The sequence below is a fragment of the Xenopus laevis genome, chromosome 6S (assembly GCF_017654675.1).
Source record: "Xenopus laevis strain J_2021 chromosome 6S, Xenopus_laevis_v10.1, whole genome shotgun sequence".
NCBI classification, from domain to species: domain Eukaryota; kingdom Metazoa; phylum Chordata; class Amphibia; order Anura; family Pipidae; genus Xenopus; species Xenopus laevis.
The window spans coordinates 120586300-120607148 of NC_054382.1; the positions used below are offsets into that span (position 1 = coordinate 120586300).

The following is a 20849-nucleotide window of genomic DNA, read 5'->3' on the forward strand; positions in this document are numbered from 1 at the left end:
CCCAAGCTTGCACAAGGCATGTGGCATAACCATCAATTTCCCATACTACGTTTAAAAGACTTATCAACTTTTCTTTTATTTGCCTAATAAAAGAAAACATTTTTCTGAGCAACTTTGCAAACATATTCATGACAAATTTTCTATAGTGCTTAAGTTATTTATATTGCTATTGAAAGCATCGTTTGACTGTCTCTTTCGATTCTCTGCCCTGGTGTCTCTGGCAACTTCAGGGGACTAAGGATACGTATCGCCACGTGTGCTTAGCGCAGGCGACTTTTCATTATAGCCTATGGGAAGACACACTTAGGCAGTTCGGGGAGATTGTCGCTCAGAAGACGAGGTGATTAGTCGCCAGGCGACAAAATCTTCCCGGATCTCCTTGTGTGAACTAACCCTAAAAAGTAACAACCAGGAGTTAAGCATATGCTGCTCTCAATAGCAATTACATTTACAAATAACTTTTAAAGCACAAACAATTTTTAATAAATGAATAATGGAAAGTTTCTTATCATTGTGTTTTCTTTTATTAACAAAAAACAATTTTTTGGGGTTGCCATGTCCAACCGCCGGGCCGCGGCCTACTACCGGGCCGCGGGCATACTTGAACTTCGCCGCTGAGGCGAGAGAGAATTTTCCACGGCATGCCCGGCTGCAGTGGAGGGCACAAAACGCAGCGCGCACGAAATTTTACGCTGGCGTGTCTGAAATTTGATGTAGAGTGAACAAAATATGATGTGCCGCGGACGAAATTTGATGCTGGAGTGTTTGAAATTTGACACTGGCGTGTAAAAATTTGATGTGGAGTGCACGAAATTTGACGCTGGCGTGTCCAAAATTTGATGCTGGCGTGTCCAAAATTTGAAGCGGGCGTGTCCAAAAATTTGAAGCGGGCGTGTCCAAAAATTTGAAGCGGGCGTGTCCAAAAATTTGAAGCGGGCGTGTCCAAAAATTTGAAGCGGGCGTGTCCAAAATTTGATGCGGAGTGCACAAAATATTATGTGGCGCAGATGAAATTTGACGCTGGCGTGTCTGAAATTTGACACTGGCGTGTCAGAATTTGATGCGGAGTGCACAAAATTTGACGTGGCGCTGACAAAAATTGACGCTGGCGTATCACAATTTGACGTGGCACGGGTAAAATTTAAGCGCAGCCGCAGTTCACGCTTCCCCGGTCCTTAAAAAAAATTAGGGCTTTACACGAGTCCCTGGGGCAATAAAGGTTGGGGACTGCTGCTTTAAGAGAGCTACAAGAATTACATACCATACCCCGCTGCTACATTGTACTTGAGAATATTACACTATATTTTATCACACTATAAAAACAGCTTGGGCCCTGCAAACTGAGCAGGCAGCTTATTGACCCATGTGTGGGGTTGCCTGACTGATATGTGGCAGAAAATTGGGCAGATACCAGGTTAGTTTGAAGATCCCATCAACATGATCTATTTTGTAACGGAAAATCTGTTAACATTTATAAGTAATGCGTATGATTTAAATCTACAACCTTCTAGTATTCAGCACTGTGTAAGTGCATCATTAATACTGTTAATAATATCATACCATGCAAATAGCAGACATTATTATAAAGCAGATAGTTTTATAATAGTGTACTAGTGTCCCTTTATGAGGGTTTATGAAAATCTTGCAATCACCTACAGGAAAGGAGCATTAGAAACTTTCCTGCCCAACTTGAGAACATGGTGGTTGCCATGGTATTGTATCCAGTTAATGATTAAACAAAGGTGACAAAGAACACGAATATCAGCAGCTAACAATTTCATTCACGTCGGGGTCGCGAAATCCTCGCAAAGGGATGTAGAGATATGTTCACCAATTACGCGGCTATCGCCTGGATAAACCGGAGTCACACTGGCAGAGCAGAAATGATTCAGAAATAAAGAAATAACAGACGCCAGGAATAGCTTTGCCAAACTGTTCAGCCCTGTGCAGAGAAATGTACCGTAGGGTTGTTACAGCAAGTCACAGACAAATTTATCCTCGCATCTATCCCATGTTCTATGGTGTTAATTTCTGGGCATCACAATATGTCCTTATAAAACCTGTAAAGAAGCATTCAACGCTGACTTCCGCTACATTATTTCAAGGGACACAACCAGCAGTGCACACAGGGACAGAAAAATAGTGCTTGAAACATTACATTTGTGAAAAGCAAATCTCAATTAACGATAACAAATCCAACTTAATGGAATTTTCTTTCATTTAGGTTTAAAAACCTCCTTTTAATCCTTCACCTGAAAATTCCACCCTAACTGGCCCTCCTTCCACTGCCTTGAGGTCCAATTGGGGGGCTGCCCAACAATTTGCAAACCACTGCATTTTTTATAATGCAGCAAATGCAACATATGCTTAAACCTTAGATCAGCAGTCAAGCAATACATGTGCTATACGCTACTTGGAATTATAATTGTAAGGAAGTACTCTCACCAAACATACCCTATTATAAGCATGAAAACATTACAATAGTTATGCAAAAGCATGTGTCTCAATCCCTTCCCCTTTAGATTGGAAGCTCTTTTGCAAGGGCCTTCTTCACCTAATTTACTGTTATGTATGTAACTCGGGGAGGCACATTAATTAAAGGTCGAATTTCGAATTCTTGTGAGTTTTTTTAAACTCTATTAAATTCGAATATACACGAAATTCGACTGGGAGGGGTTATTTCATAGAAAAAATCAAATATCTAAAACTCACACAAATTGAAAGCTCAAATCAAATTAGAATTTGACTAAACTCAAATGTCAGGAAAGTGACTAACATGTCCAAATTGATACCTGGGCCTCTCCCATTGACTTATACATGAACTCGGTAGGTTTTAGGTGATGAATAGTCAAATTCGAGTTCTTAAAGGGCCGGAGTATGAGAAATTCTAATTAAAACTCAAATCAAGTTTGGCTGTTTCGCAACTTGAATTTGAGAGTTTTGACCATAAACATTCTAATTTTCAATTCGACCCTTAATAAATCTGCCCCTGTATGTTATCTCTATGTAATTTGTATAAGCACATTCATTTTACAGTGCTGCACAATATATTGAGGCTATAAAAATACATAATAATAATAACGTATACTAACATGACCATTAGGCATTTCAAAAGCGGATCTTACCCTAATTTTTATTTCATATTTCATTTTTATATTCACATTTCATACATTTAACCATCATAAACCCAATAATGACACCTTGTAACTCCAATACACACACACACATATATATATATATATATATATATATATATATATATATATATATATATATATATATATATATATATATATATATATAATACACAAAAGCCATGAATATCCTGTAAATTATATCCTTATAAACGGTGAGTTCTGATGTCATCAGTTATAAACGGTGAGTTCTGATGTCATTTCTGTCACATGACTCACCGAAACTTGTGTATTATAATAAATAAAGTACCCCCAGTTGTAAAATATGAGGATATTAGAAGTTACCTAGGAGTTTCCTGACCTGTATAAAAACACTCGGCCTTTGGCCTCGTGTTTTTATATGGTCATGAAACTCCTCGGTAACTTATAATATCCTTATATTTTACAAAAGGGGGTACTTTATTCACTATATATATATATATATATATATATATATATATATATATATATATATATATATACACACACACACACACACACACACACAGTCAAATAGCCTTGGTACTAGTGTAACATTAAACACCAGCAGGTTTATACTTGATGAGAACATGAACTAAAGAGAGCTGTCAAGTACAATAAAATGTATGCAAGAATCCAGCTACTGATTGTGATCAGTAGGTGCTCCATCCTTTTTAGAAAAGTAATTTAGCAAAGCAGTAGGTTTGTGAAAACCAATAAAGGGCTTTGTATTACCTTCTAAACTCCCCTAAAAGAGAAGAGGGGATGGTTTACATTCCTGTGTCTGCAGTGCCCCCTAATGGGTGAAAACAAGATTAAAATACAAATAAGTACATTGTTAAATTGGGTTAAAAAAAAGACCAAAAAAGTGCAATGGAGTGAATTTTTGGGGGGAAAATTTTCTAAGTCCCAAAAAATCCTGGAGTCTTTTCCTTTTTTTTAGAGTGATAGCCTGTAAAAGTCCTTAAATTTTTTTTTTGGGTAACCGGGTTCCCCCATACATTTTCTAATATATGGAACACAAACTATACAGTGGGCTCATGTGTAGGGAATTATATTAACTCTTATCTTTATTAAGGTTCCCTGGACTTGTGTAATGTAATGTACTTGCTGCAACACATATGTCCATTCAACTTTATAATTTCCAGCCGTATGCAAATTAGCCTGAGCGAAGACCTCTAACGAAGTTGCGCTAGGCATAATTGAACGCTAGCGCATCTTCGATTTGATTGCCGACGTAATGCTAGCGAAAATATGCGAGCATTCTGCGACCCTGGACACAACTTCGCATTTAGGTAAATTAGCATTGTCTGAGCGAATTTTCACCTGGTGAAGTGTAGCAATGCCGTCGCTGGCAAATTTTCGCAGGTTAGTAAATTTCCCCCTATATCTATAATTTAAATTGATCATGTACCACAAAACAGTGCAACTCCATAGGATTCTGTACATAAATACACATAAAGATTTTAGAATTGTGAATGTATTATGAATTTAGGGTTATTTTGAAATGAACCAGTTTTTCCTGTCTGGTTTAAGCTGTGACTCACATTTTTGGGCAAGTATTATCCAAGCATGGTGACTCAAAGTAAATACTATCAATGTAGAATGGAAACGAGCAGTTGGCATTTTACCCTAACTCATCAAGAACTGCCAGTCAAAACATCCAAGGCAACACTGCACTAGTTATTGTAAAGGAGGGTCCACAGGTGAAATTTTGCACTGCAGTTACACTCAGTAAACTATTTTTGGGGATGTGCATGTACCTACCCAGGGCCGCAGAGGGGGTATTTGGGAAATGGATCAGATATGGCGGTGCTTTGTCATAGAAAGAACTACCAGGACAGAAAATGGCCCAGGCAACAAAGTTTGACACACCAGAGATTTAAAAGAGGTTTTTCACCTTCCAAACACTTTTTCAGTTGAGTTAATTTCAGACTGGTCACCAGAAGTAGACTTTTTTCAATTGCTTGTTGTCAACTTTTATTTTTTTAGTGTTTTTTCAAAATTGAACCTTAAAGTTAAATGTCGGTGCCTCTGGTGGTTTAGTCTGGCAGCTCAGTCATCCATGGGCAGATTCTAAACTGTAACAATTTGCTACATTAGTTGATACAATTAGTTGATATATTTCTCAGCAGCAGGCCTGGACTGGCAATCTGTGGGTTCTGGCATATGCCAGAGGGGCTGCTGTAATTGCCATTACTATTTAGTGGGCTGGTAGGGGACTGTTTACTGTGTACTAGAAATGCCAGGGCCTATCTTGAATCCCAGTCCAGACCTGCTCAGCAGTATCTTTGGAATACTAGCAATTACAGAGCTGCTTTAGAAAGACATAAAAAAATTTAAACGTCAATATTAGAAAACTATCACAAATAGAATATAATTTTAAAAAAGTTGTCAAAAATAATAACCAGTTGGGTTCTGGTTATTACATTACATGGCCAGTCACTCCAGCCTTTATATATTTCATTTTTGGCTTATTGTATCAGAAACATTTTTTTTTTTTTGCACTTACCCAGTTTTTATATTTACACTGAACAATTCCTTTAAAACCACTGCCTGGTTGCTAGGGTAATTTGCTGCTAAAATTCCAATATAGGGGCAGATTCACTAAAGGGGGCGAACTGGGTAACACTAGTGACTTTTTAGCCAGCATTGCCACCCACAGGGACATCGCCAATTCACTGACAGGACAAGGAGCCAATTCGCTAGCGAACAGGAATGTTGCTAGCATTCATTTGCACTCTATCGCCAGTCGACTTTTCGCTCTGGCGAACGATCGTTACTCCGCAAATTCACTAGTGCGGATTCTACTGAACGTTACCACTTTCACCAGGGTTGACTTTACCACCTCAGACCAGGCGAAGTGCTAAAAAGAATACATCTTCCTCAATCTTCTGTCACTTACATCATATCCTGTGTGCCGAAAATACATTAAAGTACAAAAAACTTTGGCGACTTTTCCTTTTTTTAAGTGGAATTGACTGCAAAAGTCCTAACAATCTTTTTTTGGGGTAACCGGTTTTCTTGAGACATTTCATAACATATGGAACATTCATTTTACAGTGGGCTTATGTGTAGGGCATTATATTAAAGGGATACAGTCATGGGAAAAAAACTTTTTTTTTCAAAATTAATCAGTTAATAGTGCTGCTCCAGCAGAATTCTGCACTGAAATCCATTTCTCAAAAGAGCAAACTGATTTTTTTATATTCAATTTTGAAATCTGACATGGGGCTAGACATTTTGTCAATTTCCCAGCTGCCCCATGTCATGTGACTTGTGCCTGCACTTCAGGAGAGAAATGCTTTCTGGCAGGCTGCTGTTTTTTCTTCTCAATGTAACTGAATGTGTCTCAGTGGGACATGGGTTTTTACTATTGAGTGCTGTTCTTAGATCTACCAGGCAGCTGTTATCTTGTGTTAGGGAGCTGTTATCTGGTTACCTTCCCATTGTTCTTTTGTTTGGCTGCTGGGGGGGGGGAGGGGTGATATCACTCCAACTTGCAGTACAGCAGTAAAGAGTGATTGAAGTTTATCAGAGCACAAGTCACATGACCAGGGGCAGCTGGGAAATTGACAATATGTCTAGCCCCATGTCAGATTTCAAAATTGAATATAAAACAATCTGTTTGCTCTTTTGAGAAATGGATTTCAGTGCAGAATTCTGCTGGAACAGCACTATTAACTGATTAATTTGGAAAAAAAACTTTTTTTCCCATGACATTATCCCTTTAACTCTCTTGGCTTGATTAAGGTTCCCTGGACATTTGTAATAAGTGATAACTTCAAGCATTTGCACCAACATTTATAATAAAGACGTCCATGCAACTTTAAAGGGGACCCGTCACCCAAATAAATTAGTCAAAATACTATTTTATCACATTAGTCAAGCAAAATGAACTTTAATTACACTATACAAATTATTTGAATCTTGTTTCCTTCAGTCTGGGAACTCATAATTATAGCAAGCAGGCAGGAGCCATTTTGTGGACACTGTTATTAAGGCAAGCCTTGCTTCATCTCTTGTTTGTGCACCAGAATAGGGGACCCGCTGTCCATCCTATTGCTCTGGTTACACAATTAAACGGTGAAGAGAACAGGGGAATGTGGGGAGAGCAGTGACATGTATGAAGTGCTGAATGGAAAGTGAAAGTAATTGCCTAAGGCATAGAGGAGGGGCAGACAATATTTGATTGACAGCGGAGATGTTTAAATGAGTTTACAACAGCTATGAATGCTTTAATAAAAAGTAGAAATTGGATTTCACGTTTAATTTGAAAAGCACTTTTATTATACAGATTTGTGTGTCTGGGTGACAGGTCCACTTTAAATTACCCACTGTATGCAAATTGACCTAAGCGCAAGATCACTAGCGACTTTTCTCTAGGCACAAACGAACGCTGGCGCATCTCACTATGAAATACTCACACTGCTGAAGAAACGCTAGCGAAAAGTTGCCAGCGTTCGGCGCCCAGTGCGCAACTTCACATATTGGTGAATTATTCTAGTGGTAGTGCATTTGCACCTGGCGAAGTGGTGCGATGTGTGTGTGAAGCGTCAATTCGCCCCATTGGCAAAAAGCGAAATCATCCAAAAAATCCCCACAAATAATAAAGAAGACCAATTGCAAATAGTCTACGAATGTCACACTCCACGTGATAATAAAAGCTAATTTAAACCCTATCTATGGAGCATTATAAATACCCCATGTGCTTTACACCAACATTTTTAGTCTATTTTGGTAAAAAAAAATTCCTCTACACGCACCTTTAGAAATAGAACACGTGATGCCTTATATGTTTATGACATGGGGGTGGTTCCCTATAAATGGGGGCCTGTAGTCTCAGATCCATGTGACAGTCAAGAAGCAGCAGAACTCACCAGCATCCAGCTCTACATTATAACAAGGCAGTGGATCCAGGGACAGCTTGTAGCTCTCGAACTTGGGGTCCAGCAAGTGCCTGTTTACTTTAAGGGAACAATTGGCACCTTCCATGACTGTCTGTCTCCCTCCAGCCACCCTGGCCAATAGGAACTAAAAACACCTTTCCCTTGATTCCTCACACGCCTGCCGGAACCAAATCATTTGCAGACGGACACGAGAAGAGGAGCATGCCGGGAAACTGAGTCTGTCATCATTTAAAAAAAAAAGCTTCCGCTTGCGGCGCGTAGTTGTGACGTCACGTGAGTCCGGCGCTTACATTCTGACGCTCTAGTTGCCGGGTAACTGTGTGGAGCTAAATCTTTTTTTTTTTTTTTGCGGTGCCGGAGTTTGGGCGCGTACTGGTACCGACACTCACCATGAATAAAGACGCGCAGATGAAGGCTGCCATCAACCAGAAACTTATTGAGACGGGGGAGAGAGAACGGTAGGTGCCTGTATTGACTTTTGCTGAGCCCTCTCTAATATTGGATCCAGAAGCGGGAGAAGAACTTTCCCCAATGCCTCAGAGTGTTACATAGGCCACGGCCATCGCTCTCCTGCTTTTGTTTCTCTGCCTGATTGTATTAACCCCTTCCCCTGTTTAGCAGGGGCTTCTTTAGCTCTTGTGTTTGTATGTAATTGGTGTAATGATGGTTACAGGATCAGAACTGCAATTAATAATCCTAGGGCCTCATAATAATATGGGCCTACCCACAAGGAGCCTCTGTTATTAGTCCCCCGGCTCTAGTTTTCAAAACCAGCCAAAGGCGGCTACAAAACCAGCCCAAAACTAGTCAAGAGGCTCTTCAAAAGTAGCCCAAAAATGGCACAATAGGTGCAGTGAAAAAATGAATAAATAAATGAATATATGTGAAAATACGACTATTTACAGTTTTCACTGTTTCACAAATTTTCCCATGAAGCGAAATGGGACAGATTCGCCCATCACCAGGGGCAGGTCCGGCTTGAGAATTAAAATAGGCCCTGGCATTTCAGGTACACAGAGGCCCAATCAGCCCATACAGAGGCCCAAACAGCCCCACCAGCCCACTAAATACTGACTTTCTATAGCACCTTATAGCAGCCCCTCTGGCATTTGCCAGAACCCACAGATTGCCAGTCCGGGCCTGACCAGGGGTGGAACTACAGAGGGTGCCCAGGAGGTATATGGGCCATATAAAACCCTAATACACATACAATTTCAAAATATTGGTCAAAATCTAGACATTTTGGTGGCCAGCAGATTTTTGCCCCAAAATTGTCTGAAATTGAGGAAAGTCACTGGAAAATGCGAGAATGTTTCAGAGTGACGGGTAGAGTACAGAGCTCAAAATCCGGTAACTCCCAAATTCTACACAAGTCAGTCCCATTGCATGCTGGGTATTGTAGTCTTACATTAAACTTAAAAGTTGGCAAATTGTTAAACAAAATCTACATTACCCAACATGCTTTGTTAGACGCAGGCTTGGCACATCACTGCAAGGAAAAACTTTAGCCCAAAAAGTAGCCCAAATCCGTACTTTGGCTAGTTTGTACTTTCAAAACCCGCCTGGGCTTTAAATTAGTAGCCTCATTTGGCTGGAAACCTGGCAACTATATTATAATAAATAAAGTACCCCTTGTTGAAAAATATGAGACCATTAGAAGTCACCTTGGAGTTTGCGTCGTGTTTTTATATGGTCAAGGAACTCCTCTGTGACTTATAATATCCTTATATTTTACAATAGGGGGCACTTTATTCACTATATAATGACTCTTTGTTCTAGAAAAGAAGTATAAGAGAATGAAGCATTAGTGAGGCACCAAATTTGGGATTCAGTTCAGAATGTAACAGAACCCTAGCATTTTTTTGTAGGAATCCACTGAATCAGAAGTGTTCAGCTGAACTGAATCCAAACCCTTAATAATGTGTGACTTTGAAGGGCTGCACAGGTGAAAGTAGCAAACTTAGGACATTGTTTTCAGATTTGAACGTGCAAAGTGGGTTCCAATGTGGCTTTGTATTAGGCCAGATCTTTTACTGATGATGATCTAAAGCTAAAAATGATAGATTTGGTTACTGTCGATTGGGATGCCTGGGCCCTCCAGAAAACTTTTGGCCACAGGCCCGCTCTCCAAAATATTTTTCCTTTTTTTTTGTCATTCACTTTCTTCTTTTAATCACTTTTCCTCAAATATTATCAGTCTCTACCTCCATTTCTTCTCTTTATTCATATATAGAAATAGGGCAACTGCTGGTTTATAGGCATACAAGACAAATAGTTGGGTGAGTAGAAGGGCCCACTGACACCTGGGCTCATCGGGAGTTTTCCTGTTATCCCGGTGGGCCAGTCCGACTCTGGATTTGGTGCATCCCTAAGAGCTGTTCCTATAAAGGTGGCACAGAGGCATAAGGAAGGTTCTGAATGGACCTGGTGCAGAAGTATTTACATGCCAAGTCATTTCTGCGGAGTGCCATAGTGATGACATGCATCTATATCCATGCAACCTGTCTGATCCTATTGTACAGGCACCTGGAAATGTCTTGCCTTTTCACAATCACATGGTGGCTGCAGGGTTAATTGGCTATGAAGGTTACATCTCCGATGCTATAAAGCTGCACTTTCATGTTTTTGTAGAAGCCACATCAGGGTTTTTTGACCACATTACAATATTTCTTTCTCATTTTAGACTTAAAGAACTGTTGAGAGCGAAACTGATTGAATGTGGTTGGAGAGACCAGCTAAAGGCACATTGCAAAGGTAACCCACATGTTTAACCCTCTTTAAAGAAAAACTATACCCCCAAATTGAAAACTTAAGCAACAGATTACATCATATTAAGTGGTATATTAAAGAATCTTACCAAACTGGAATATATATTTAAGTAAATATTGCCCTTTTACATCTCTTGCCTTCAACCACCATTTCGTGATGGTCTGTGTGCTGCCTCAGAGATCACCTGACCAGAAATACTGCAGCTCTAACTGTAACAGGAAGAAGTGTTGAAGCAAAAGACACAACTCTGTCTGTTAATTGGCTCATGTGATATGGTTGTTGGTATGTTTGTGAGTACAGTGAATCTTACGATCCCAGGGGGCGGCCCTTATTTTTTTAAAATGGCAATTTTCTATTAACCCAATGGCACATACTACTAGAAAAGTATATTATTATGAAAATGGTTTATTTAAATGAAGCAGGTTTTTACATATGAGCTGTTTTATGCAATATCTTTTTAAAAAAGACCTACATTGTTTGGGGGATATAGATTTCCTTTAAGTAAAGCCCATAGGAACATCTCTCTTTTTGTCACCAGATCCTGAGTGTTAGACACTTGCCCTTTAACTCTGAGATCCCCTTGCTCCAGGGTGCTTGCCAGGTTCTGCATTGATTTGAACAGTAATTATGCTTCATTCCCCTATATACTTCAAATGCAGTAATCTCTTAAAGGGGCGGTTCTTCTTTAAGGATGACCTATTCTTAGCAACTTTTCGTTTGGTCTTAATTTTTTTGTAGTTTTTGGAATATTTGCCATCCTTTTCTGTCATGTTCCAGCTTTCAGACTGACCCAAATTTGTATTGGGGTTTATTACTTATGCAGTATTTCTATTCTGGACCACCTATTCATGGTCAAGATTTTGATTCATAACACTCCATTGTCACTAGGGTAAACTGAAAAAAAGGAAATAGTTGTTGAGCAAAAAGCTATTCCAAAAACCACAAAAAATAAAACATGAAGACCAACTGCAAATTGTCCCAGAATATCACTGTCGACATCATATTAAAAGTAAATTTAAAGGTAAACATCCCTATAACTATTTTGTCATTTTTTCGCAGATGTGATCAATGAGAAAGGAGTGGAGCATGTAACTGTTGATGACTTGGTTGCAGAAATAACCCCCAAAGGCAGAGGTAAGTAATGGGGGTTCACGGCCCCTCTACATTTTTTGTCTGCAAATCTGTAGTTCTCTAGAGGGCAGCTGTAATATTCTATAATTACATCAATCCTATGCTAAGGCCATTCTCTCTTCATTCCTTAGCGCCTGGGTCTGACCTATCCAACCCTACCTTAAAGGAATTGTTCAGTATAAAAATTAGGGATGCACCGAATCCACTATTTTGGATTTGGCCAAACCCCCGAATCCTTTGCAAAAGATTCGTCCGAATACCGTACCAAATCCTAATTTGCATATGCAAATTAGGGTTCGGGAAGGGGAAAACATTTTTTACTTTGTTTTGTTACAAAAACTAAGAAGGATTCGGCGGAATCCTCCTGAAAAAGGCGGAATGCCGAACCAAATCCTAGATTCGGTGCATCCCTAATAAAAACAAAAACTGGGTAAATAGATAGGCTGTGCAAAAGTAAAACATTTTTTCTAATATAGTTAGTTAGCCAAAAATGTCATGTATAAAGGCTGGAGTGACTGGATGTCTAACATAACAAAACATTACTTCCTGCTTTGCAGCTCTCTTCCACTGCTTCCAGGCAGTAACCAATCAGTGACTTGAGGGGGGGGGGTACATGGGTCATAGCTGTTGCTTTTGAATCTGAGCTGAATGCTGAGGATCAATTGCAAACTCACTGAGCAGTTTTGTCCCATGTGGGCTCCTTTCAAGCTAGAGTCCTGTGCGGACCAATTTCTAAGACCCAAACCGCAATCCACATATTTACCCACTTTGATCCACTACCCGACCCGGACCCGCAACTGCTTTATCCGCAACCTCCTTCAAACAAGAAGTGATGGCGCAGCAAACCGGAAGTGACGTCATCAAAAGTGGGCGGGACAGAAATAACTTTTTTAAAACTTTAAAAGGAGTAAAATATAGACAATTATTACATAAGATAAGAAATTTAGATGAGACCCGAAAACCGAACCGCGACCCTCAGACCCTTGGGTATACCCGCACCTGAAAATAGTCCCCTCATTCTGCAGGGCGCCCGCTTCTTTTTCGGGTAACCCGCTGCAGGTCTCGTATTTCAAGCCACTGACTAACAAGTTAGAGCTGAAAAGCAGGAAGTAGTGTTTTCTTCTGTTATATGAGACATACAGTCACTCCAGCCTTTATACATTACATTTTTGCCTAACTAACTATATTAGAAACATTTTGTATTTTTCACAGCCTGTCTATTTACCCAGGTTTTATTTTACACTGAACTGTTTTTTTAAGGGGGTTATTTATCAAAGGTCGAATTTCGAATTGATGTGAATTATTTTTTCTACTCTAATAAATTCGAATGTGCTCACAAGCGGAATGGGAGATTATTTTAGAAAAAATTTGAAGGTCTAAAATTTGATAGAATGGGAACGATCCGAAAACTTGTTTTGTATTTGAATCGAATACGAACGGAACTCGAATTTTCCTCCCAAAAAAAACTTGAATGTCTGGAAGGCTATTATTCAAATAGTCAAAGGACCTCTGCCATTGACTTGTAAATTCATTCGGCAGGTTTTGGGTGGCGAATATTCGAATTAGAACTGTTTCCATGTTTGAGGTGTGATAAATCTTAAATTCAAATTTACGCTCGAATTGGAAGATTGAAATTCAAATGAGTGATTTTTGACACCAAAGAAAATTCAATATAAATCTATCCCTATATATCATTGGCATGCTCAGTTCTGCACACAACCAGCCGCTACGACACTTCACATGTACATTGTCCACAACTTTGCTTTTGGCAGTATAAATAATGTTGTTTTGTTGTTGTTGTGTTGCAGTGCTTGTTCCTGACAGTGTGAAGAAAGAACTGTTACAAAGGATAAGGGCCTTCCTGGCCCAGCATGCTAGCCTTTAGCAAGTGCAAGTAAAGATCTATTCATTCACCTTCTCATGTGCTTTTATATATTCACTTTGTTTCCATCTGGTTTTTTTTTATCTTGTTTAAAAAATCTTGTTTATAAAATAAAATGTCATGTACTTGAAACAACCTAAACAGACATTTGTGTTCTTTGTTTTGTTTTTTGAAACTTTTCCAGTTAAGCCATTTAAATGCTCCAAACCTTGAAGTGAAGTAAATTATCCAGTATACGAGCACTCTTTCATCTGCCAGTCACTCAAAAAAAAAAAAAACAACCCTACATTGCTTTAATATTTCTTTACGGGAAATCTTGAATAAAATTCTGAAATTCTGAATAATTAAAATTCTGCCCTTTGTGTGGTGGTTTTTTTTTTATTTTTTACACATTGCTGGTAATTAGGGATGCACCGAATCCAGGATTCGGCCTTTTTCAGCAGGATTCGGCCTAATCCTTCTGCCCAGCTGAACCAAATCCTAATTTGCATATGCAAATTAGGGGGCGAGATGGAAATCATGTGACTTTTTGTCACAAAACAAGTAAAAACTGTTTTCCCCCTTCCCCCCCTAATTAGCATATGCAAATTAGGATTCGGTTCGGTATTCGGCCGAATCTTTTGCAAAGGATTCTGGGGTTTGGCCGAATCCAAAATAGTGGGTTCGGAGCATCCCTACTGGTAATAATAACTGCCTTTTATATTGTAGGGGTTCTTGTTCTAGCTGTGTGAGTCAAAGGCATGGTAGGGCCTACTTTTAGCAGCTGGGGAAAAAACTGAATTTGGATTGTCATTTTGCAAGTACAGGAAACCTGTTAACCTGAAAGATCCGAATTACAGAAAGGACGTCTCCCATAGACTCTCTTTTGTTAAAATTTTTTAAAATTTCTTTTTTCACTGTAAAAATAAAACCGTACCTTGTACTTGATCCAAACTAAAATATAATTAATCCTTGGGGCAGATTTACTAAAGGACGAAGTAGCTGTCGCTAGCGAAACTTCTCCAGAAATCCAATCCGCAGGGAAAAAAGCCAATTTACTAACAGGCGTAGAGCACAATGTGCTAGCGAAAGAGCTCAATCCAACGATCGTAACTCTGCAAATTCACTAAAGCGCAAATTTTCCATATGTCACCCCTTTCACCTAGCGAATCGATAAGGTTTAGCTACATCTTCCTCACTTATGTCGGTGACATCATATTCTGTATCCGGAAAAGTCATAAAAATGGGAATAAAAACACTGGCGGTTTGTTTTTTTTTTCATGTTTTAAACTGTTAAATATTGTACCTGTTGATTATTTTTGTTTTGATATTTTTTTTGTCAACCATTTGAGAGGCATGTCACATTTGTTTTAGGGTGAGCTCATGTATAGGGCATTAGAGGATCTCTTTTGTCTTTATTTTGCTTCCTTTGGACATTTTTAATAATACAGTAAGTGGCCACTTCTAGCATTTGCACCAACATCTCTAATAAAGACATATATATGATCTATATGTACCTGCCCTATTCAAACTGACCTAAGCGCAAGTGTACTAACAAAGTTTCACTAGGCAGAAATGAACGCTAGCTAAAGTTTGCTATGAAATGGTCGCTCTGACGAGTTTACGCTAGCGAAACTTCACCAGTGTTAGGCTGCCGAAAATGCAACTTCGCATTTTAGTGAATTAGCGTAGTGGTGGTGAAGTTGCGCAAGTGAACAACACTTCAGGAGGTAGGCGTATCAATATCCAAGTCTACAATAAAGAGAAGTATCAAGAATAGAAAGGCTAGATTGGACTTTGAGTCAATTGTCCAATTACTTTTGAGCCCCTGAAATTAAGTGATTGTCTTAAAAAAGGCTTTAGTTCCTCACATTTTTATGCAATCTTTTTGTTCAACCCACTGAATTAAAGCTGAAAGTCTGCAGTTCAAATGCATGTGTGTTGTTTCATTTAAAATTCATTGTGATAATGTACAGAACCAAAATTAGAAAAAAACATTGTCTGCCCATATATTTATGGACCTAACTGTATATAATCATTATTGCCTACAAGACTAGGGTTTTTTCACTTATGCTATATGTCAGCATCGGTGGGCATATCGGGGAAAGATCCGCTTCTTTGGCGACCTTGCCAAATGAGCGGATCTTCAAGTGTATGGCCACCTTTAGGAACCCTCATGTCCCAATCTCCATAAAGAAGGACATATTAAAGAGATACTGACACCAGAAATTAAACTTTTTTTTACATCTATCATAATATTGGCTTTGAAATAGGGATGCACCGAATCGACTATTTTGGATTCTGCCGAACCCCCGAATCCTTCGTGAAAGATTTGACCGAATTGTAATTTGCATATGCAAATTAGGGGTGGGAACAAAAGTCACTCAATTCCCTTATGCAAATTCGGTTCGGCCAGGCCGAATCCCGAACCGAATCCTGGATTCGGTGCATCCCCACTTTGAAAGCAACTTATAACTTTACCATAAAGTATTTGCATGATGCTTTTACATTACCTTCTGATGCCCCATGTTCCTGTATAAGGGGGCTGCCATATTTGTGCAGCAGAAGTCCTTTAGCATTAGAAACTTTGAGGCTGAGTAGGGTTGCGACCCGCCCGGTCTTTTACAGGCCTGGCCGGTAAAAATGAAGCTTGAGCCCAATGTAGGGAAAATGCATAAAAATATAGGAAGGTCGTTATTTTTTTTCAAGAAAAGGTGGCAATCCTAAGGCTGAGATGGGACAGTCAGGTTGGCAAAACAGTCAGGTTTAGAAACTTCAACTAACAATTTCTTACAAAAACAAACCTCTCAGCAAAAAACGATCAACATGATCTATAGGTAACTTTTAATGTACGTTCATATTTTAAAAAGTGTTTTTTTTAGTGTCGGTATCACTTTAATGTTCTGCTTGAGGTGGTGCAGGAAAAAGGACAGTATGCAAACGCGGGACATCTTATGATATAAGGGTAATGGCACAAGGGGAGATTTGTCACCCGTGTTTAAATATGTGCTACTGTGGGAGATAAATCCCTCCAAAATTCCTTAATTCGGCAATAAAGCAAACAAAAATTGCTTCACGAGGCAACTTCGGGCGATTTTGTAAACTGAAGCGTTGTGTATGTTTTCCCATCGGCAATTTACTTCGGAGACCTGCAGTAGTGCAAATTTAACACGGGCAATAAAACTCCCTATGTACCATTACCATAAAGAGACAATGCTGCACACTATATACTCAAAGAAACATTAATAGGCAGCGCTACACAGCACTAACATCTAGTGGAAACTTGTGGGAAGTGAAAAATGAGAGCTTTACAAATAACCTCTATACAGTATCTGCCCACAAACATGCTCAAAATACTGTATGGAGACAGAAAACTTCCTATCATCACACAATATAATAACTTCTACATGATAAGTCTACTACTCAATAGAAAAGCAGAAAAAAAACTGGTCATTACATATTCAGCTTGTATTAAATTTGCACAACTATATATATATATATATATATATATATATATATATTTATAAAAATATAGTATAAAATATACTCTGAGGCTTTTGGGGGGCATTACATGTAAACATTGGGCCATTAAGGAAACAGATTATTTATATATAAGTTTATAAATCACATGTTTGCTTAATGGCCCAGTGTTAATGTCTAATGTCTCCCCAAAAGCCTCAGTATATGTTTGTCATAAGTGGTACCCCCACATTTATTGGTTTCCCTTCATGTACCAAAGAAAAGGGATAAACTACTAACATAGGTACTAAACTGCACAAGGGCAGTTGCCATTAGCAAGCTTTTGCTAGACTGCTAGACTGACATTTAGGTGCAACATTTTTTGGGGAGATGGAAGGTTCTAGTGTGTTTATATCTGTCATTTGCTGTATAAATATATTGCTTGAGCCTTCCTTAAAGGGGAACTATCGCGAAAATGAAAATTTAATATAAGCTTCCTCATACTGAAATAAGAAACTCTCCCAATTAAATATTCTGCATTGTTTCTGAAATAATCAAGTTTATGTTCACTATCCCTCTCTCAGCATCTGTTTTTCTTCATTCTGTCTTCATGCAGGAGTTGGGTGTCAGATATTCATTGACAGTTAGATCCAATATTTCTTATAGGGGGGCTTCCATTCCTAGCAGATGTATTAGAGCTCACTCAAATAACTGATTCCAGTATAAACAAAATAACTACCTTGTGCACAAATTCTGCATGTAGAGAGACATGATGTCTGGTGATTTTAATAGAGTGAGCTCTAATACATCTTCTAGGAAAAAGGAGCCCCCCTATAAGAAATACGGGATCTGTCAATTAATATCTGACACCCAATTCCTGCATGAAGACAGAATGAAGAGAAACAGATGCTGACAGAGGGATAGTGAAGATAAACTTGATTATTTCAGAAACGGTACAGAATTTTTAATTTATTATATTTAGAAAACGTTATTTCAATGTGCTGAAGCTCTTAAATTTTCATTTTTGTGATAGTTCCCCTTTAAAACAGCACTACACTGTGAGCTACAATAAGAGCAACGCCAACCCACAGTTGGAATCAGATCAGAAACTGTCTTGACTCAGTTGGTGAGCTTTAGCATATTGGATACTGATCACCAACTAGTTGGCTCAGCCAGTAACTGCCATATCTATTATATAGAAAACCCAAGACTAGGACAAATATCTATTTTCAATAGAGTACTATTCAATAATAAAACTACAAATGGAAGGGGAGTGGCTTGGGGAGAGGTAAGTTGGGAAAGGGTAGTGGAGGCCACAAATCTGACACTTTATTTTCAGACATTAACAATGAAGGAAGGATAGTAGAAGAGTGTTCAATCCTTTTCTTCCTCAAGGCTGTTTCTGATGTTGAAGTGGACGAGCAGGCTCATGTCCTTCCACACCCCTCTTAAGCTGGCCATGGACGCAAAGATTAGTACGATTTTCGGACCGTGTGTGGAGAGTCCTGACATTTTTCATCTGGCGGAGATCGGTCGATCGGACAGGTTTGATTTTGTCCCGACCGATCCCGCCGGAGCCCATTGCACTCTCATCGTAATCTGATTATTCGGCCACAGGGCCGAATGTTCAGATTTACACCCGATATAGCCATGCCCATAAGTGGCATATTGGGGAAAGATTGGCTCGTTTGGGGAAAGATCGGCTCGTTCGGCGATGTCGCCAAACGAGCGGATCTTTTAGTCTATGGCCACCTTTACGGTTGCCACTAGGGATGCACCGAATCCACTATTTTGGATTCGGCCGAACCCCCGAATCCTTTGTGAAAGATTCGGCCGAATACCGAATCCGAACCCTAATTTGCATATGCAAATTAGGGGTGGGAAGGGGAAAACATTTTTTACTTCCTCGTTTTCTGACAAAAAGTCACGTGATTTCCCTCCCGTCCCTAATTTGCATATGCAAATTTGCATATGCAAATTAGGGTTCGGATTCTGTTCGGCCTAATCCTGCTGAAAAAGGCCGAATCCTGAACCGAATCCTGGATTCGGTGCATCCCTAGTTGCCACTAGTGATGTGCGGGCTGGCCTGATACACACAGGTCAGGCTGGTTGGGGGCCAACCTCACTCCCCCATTGGCGGGTCGCGGGCAGGTTCGGGTTGAGCTCTTTTGCCTGCTCTCCCCATCCGTGACCTTACACTGCCGGCTTCTGGTTTTATAGGTGTGCGCCTGTCCACCCCGCCCCTTTTATGACATCACCAGCAGTGCGGCGGGGTTCTACAAAAGGAAGGCAGAAGTCGGGTGCGGGCAAGCAGGGATCAGGGGTGCATGGGTTAGGGTCAAGCTTTTCTCGACCCACACATCACTAGTCGCCAACTTTCCTCCAGACTAACTCCAGGGCACGGGTTGTGAAGTGGAAACGTGGGGGTGTGGAGGGGTATGGAGGGGCGGGGCTATGAGAGATTGGCCAATCGCTGTGTCAAGCTCAGGGAATCCTGCCCGGGTTTCCGAATTTGGAAAAACCTACAGGCAGTGACATCACTTCAAAAAAACAGGCTGTCCAGGTGAAAACTGGAGAGGTGGCAACAGGGGCGCGGCAGCGTTAGTGACATGGACCCCGGGAAAACGAAGCCGGCCTCAGGCGACGAAATGCGCAGGATCAGCCCTGGGTGGCAAACCCTACCTGTACTACATGGAATGACATGAAAATTACTGGCAATACTGGACTTCCTCTGTTTTGTATACAAATACAAAAGGGTCTTCTGATCGGAAATGCTTTACAGATGTAACAAACACTCCATCGCCCCTTTTTTTATGAATTGTAAAAAAATACACTAGGCTCCCAGGGCAAAGGCCCAAAAGGAAAGTCTCTCCCACACAGAACATGAAACACATCGCCATGTTGAATGGAGCTTTGTCAAAGCAAAGAATACACTCAAAGAGGTTTGAAATGTAAATTAAAATATGATTTCATTCCCCCTCAGTAAAGACTGCTTTTCAACGTATTCATTTCCACACGTCTTTGGCGGAACGTATTCTCCAATTAACTTGTTTTCTAATCCCCCCCTCGGTAAACGCTTTCCCCCATCGAGTCTCAAAACGAACGGCTTCCCAAGCTGCTCTGCGCTCTCTCTTCCACACTTCCGGCAGAGGCTAGACGTGACTAACGTGATGACGTAACACCTAGGAATCGCCGGGCCTGAGAAGCTGAGGTGCTGGTTGCTGCTGAGCCCCGTGTTATTCTTGTCTCCAAAGTGGAGTAGTATGGAGCCTGCAGCTGGGGTTACACCCGCTATTCCCTGCTAGACGTCACGCAGCGCCCAATGGAGAGTTGGGGTATGATGTAAGCATTCTATTGGCGGGTTCATGTGGGCTTAGACAAGGAGCAATGGTGTCAATATAATACTTTACGGCAGTGACGTGCTGGCTGCTGCAGCTGCTGTTGGAGCAATCGATGGACTTTTACCGTATTATACTTAATAATGATTCCCTTTTTCTCTGTAATAATAAAACAGTAGCTTGTACTTGATCCCAACTAAGATATAATTAATCCTTATTGGAGGCAAAA

At 40.0% G+C, this 20849-nt stretch overlaps 2 protein-coding genes across 2 annotated transcripts in view; one reads left to right on the forward strand and one right to left on the reverse strand.

Moving 5' to 3' along the window:
* Positions 1-8241, reverse strand: part of nudcd1.S (NudC domain containing 1 S homeolog) — a 76544-nt gene extending 68303 nt beyond the window's left edge. The window contains 1 exon segment of the mRNA NM_001087312.1: positions 8033-8241. Within this exon segment, the coding sequence (NP_001080781.1) occupies positions 8033-8147 (115 nt within the window). The 5' untranslated portion in view covers positions 8148-8241.
* A 137-nt stretch (positions 8242-8378) lies between these two features.
* eny2.S (enhancer of yellow 2 homolog S homeolog) lies at positions 8379-13985 on the forward strand. The gene is made up of 4 exons (XM_018223913.2): positions 8379-8520; positions 10746-10816; positions 11891-11965; positions 13771-13985. Exons 1-4 carry the CDS (start codon positions 8453-8455, stop codon positions 13845-13847), a joined length of 291 nt encoding a protein of 96 aa, XP_018079402.1. The 5' UTR covers positions 8379-8452; the 3' UTR covers positions 13848-13985.
* Positions 13986-20849: the final 6864 nt, after the last annotated feature.

Coding starts and splice junctions, on each gene's coding strand:
- eny2.S (XM_018223913.2), top strand. CDS start 8,453: ATGAATAAAGACGCGCAGATGAAGGCTGCCATCAACCAGAAACTTATT. Junction 10,817..11,890: donor GCTAAAGGCACATTGCAAAG/GTAACCCACATG, acceptor ATTTTTTCGCAG/ATGTGATCAATGAGAAAGGA. Junction 11,966..13,770: donor AATAACCCCCAAAGGCAGAG/GTAAGTAATGGG, acceptor GTTGTGTTGCAG/TGCTTGTTCCTGACAGTGTG.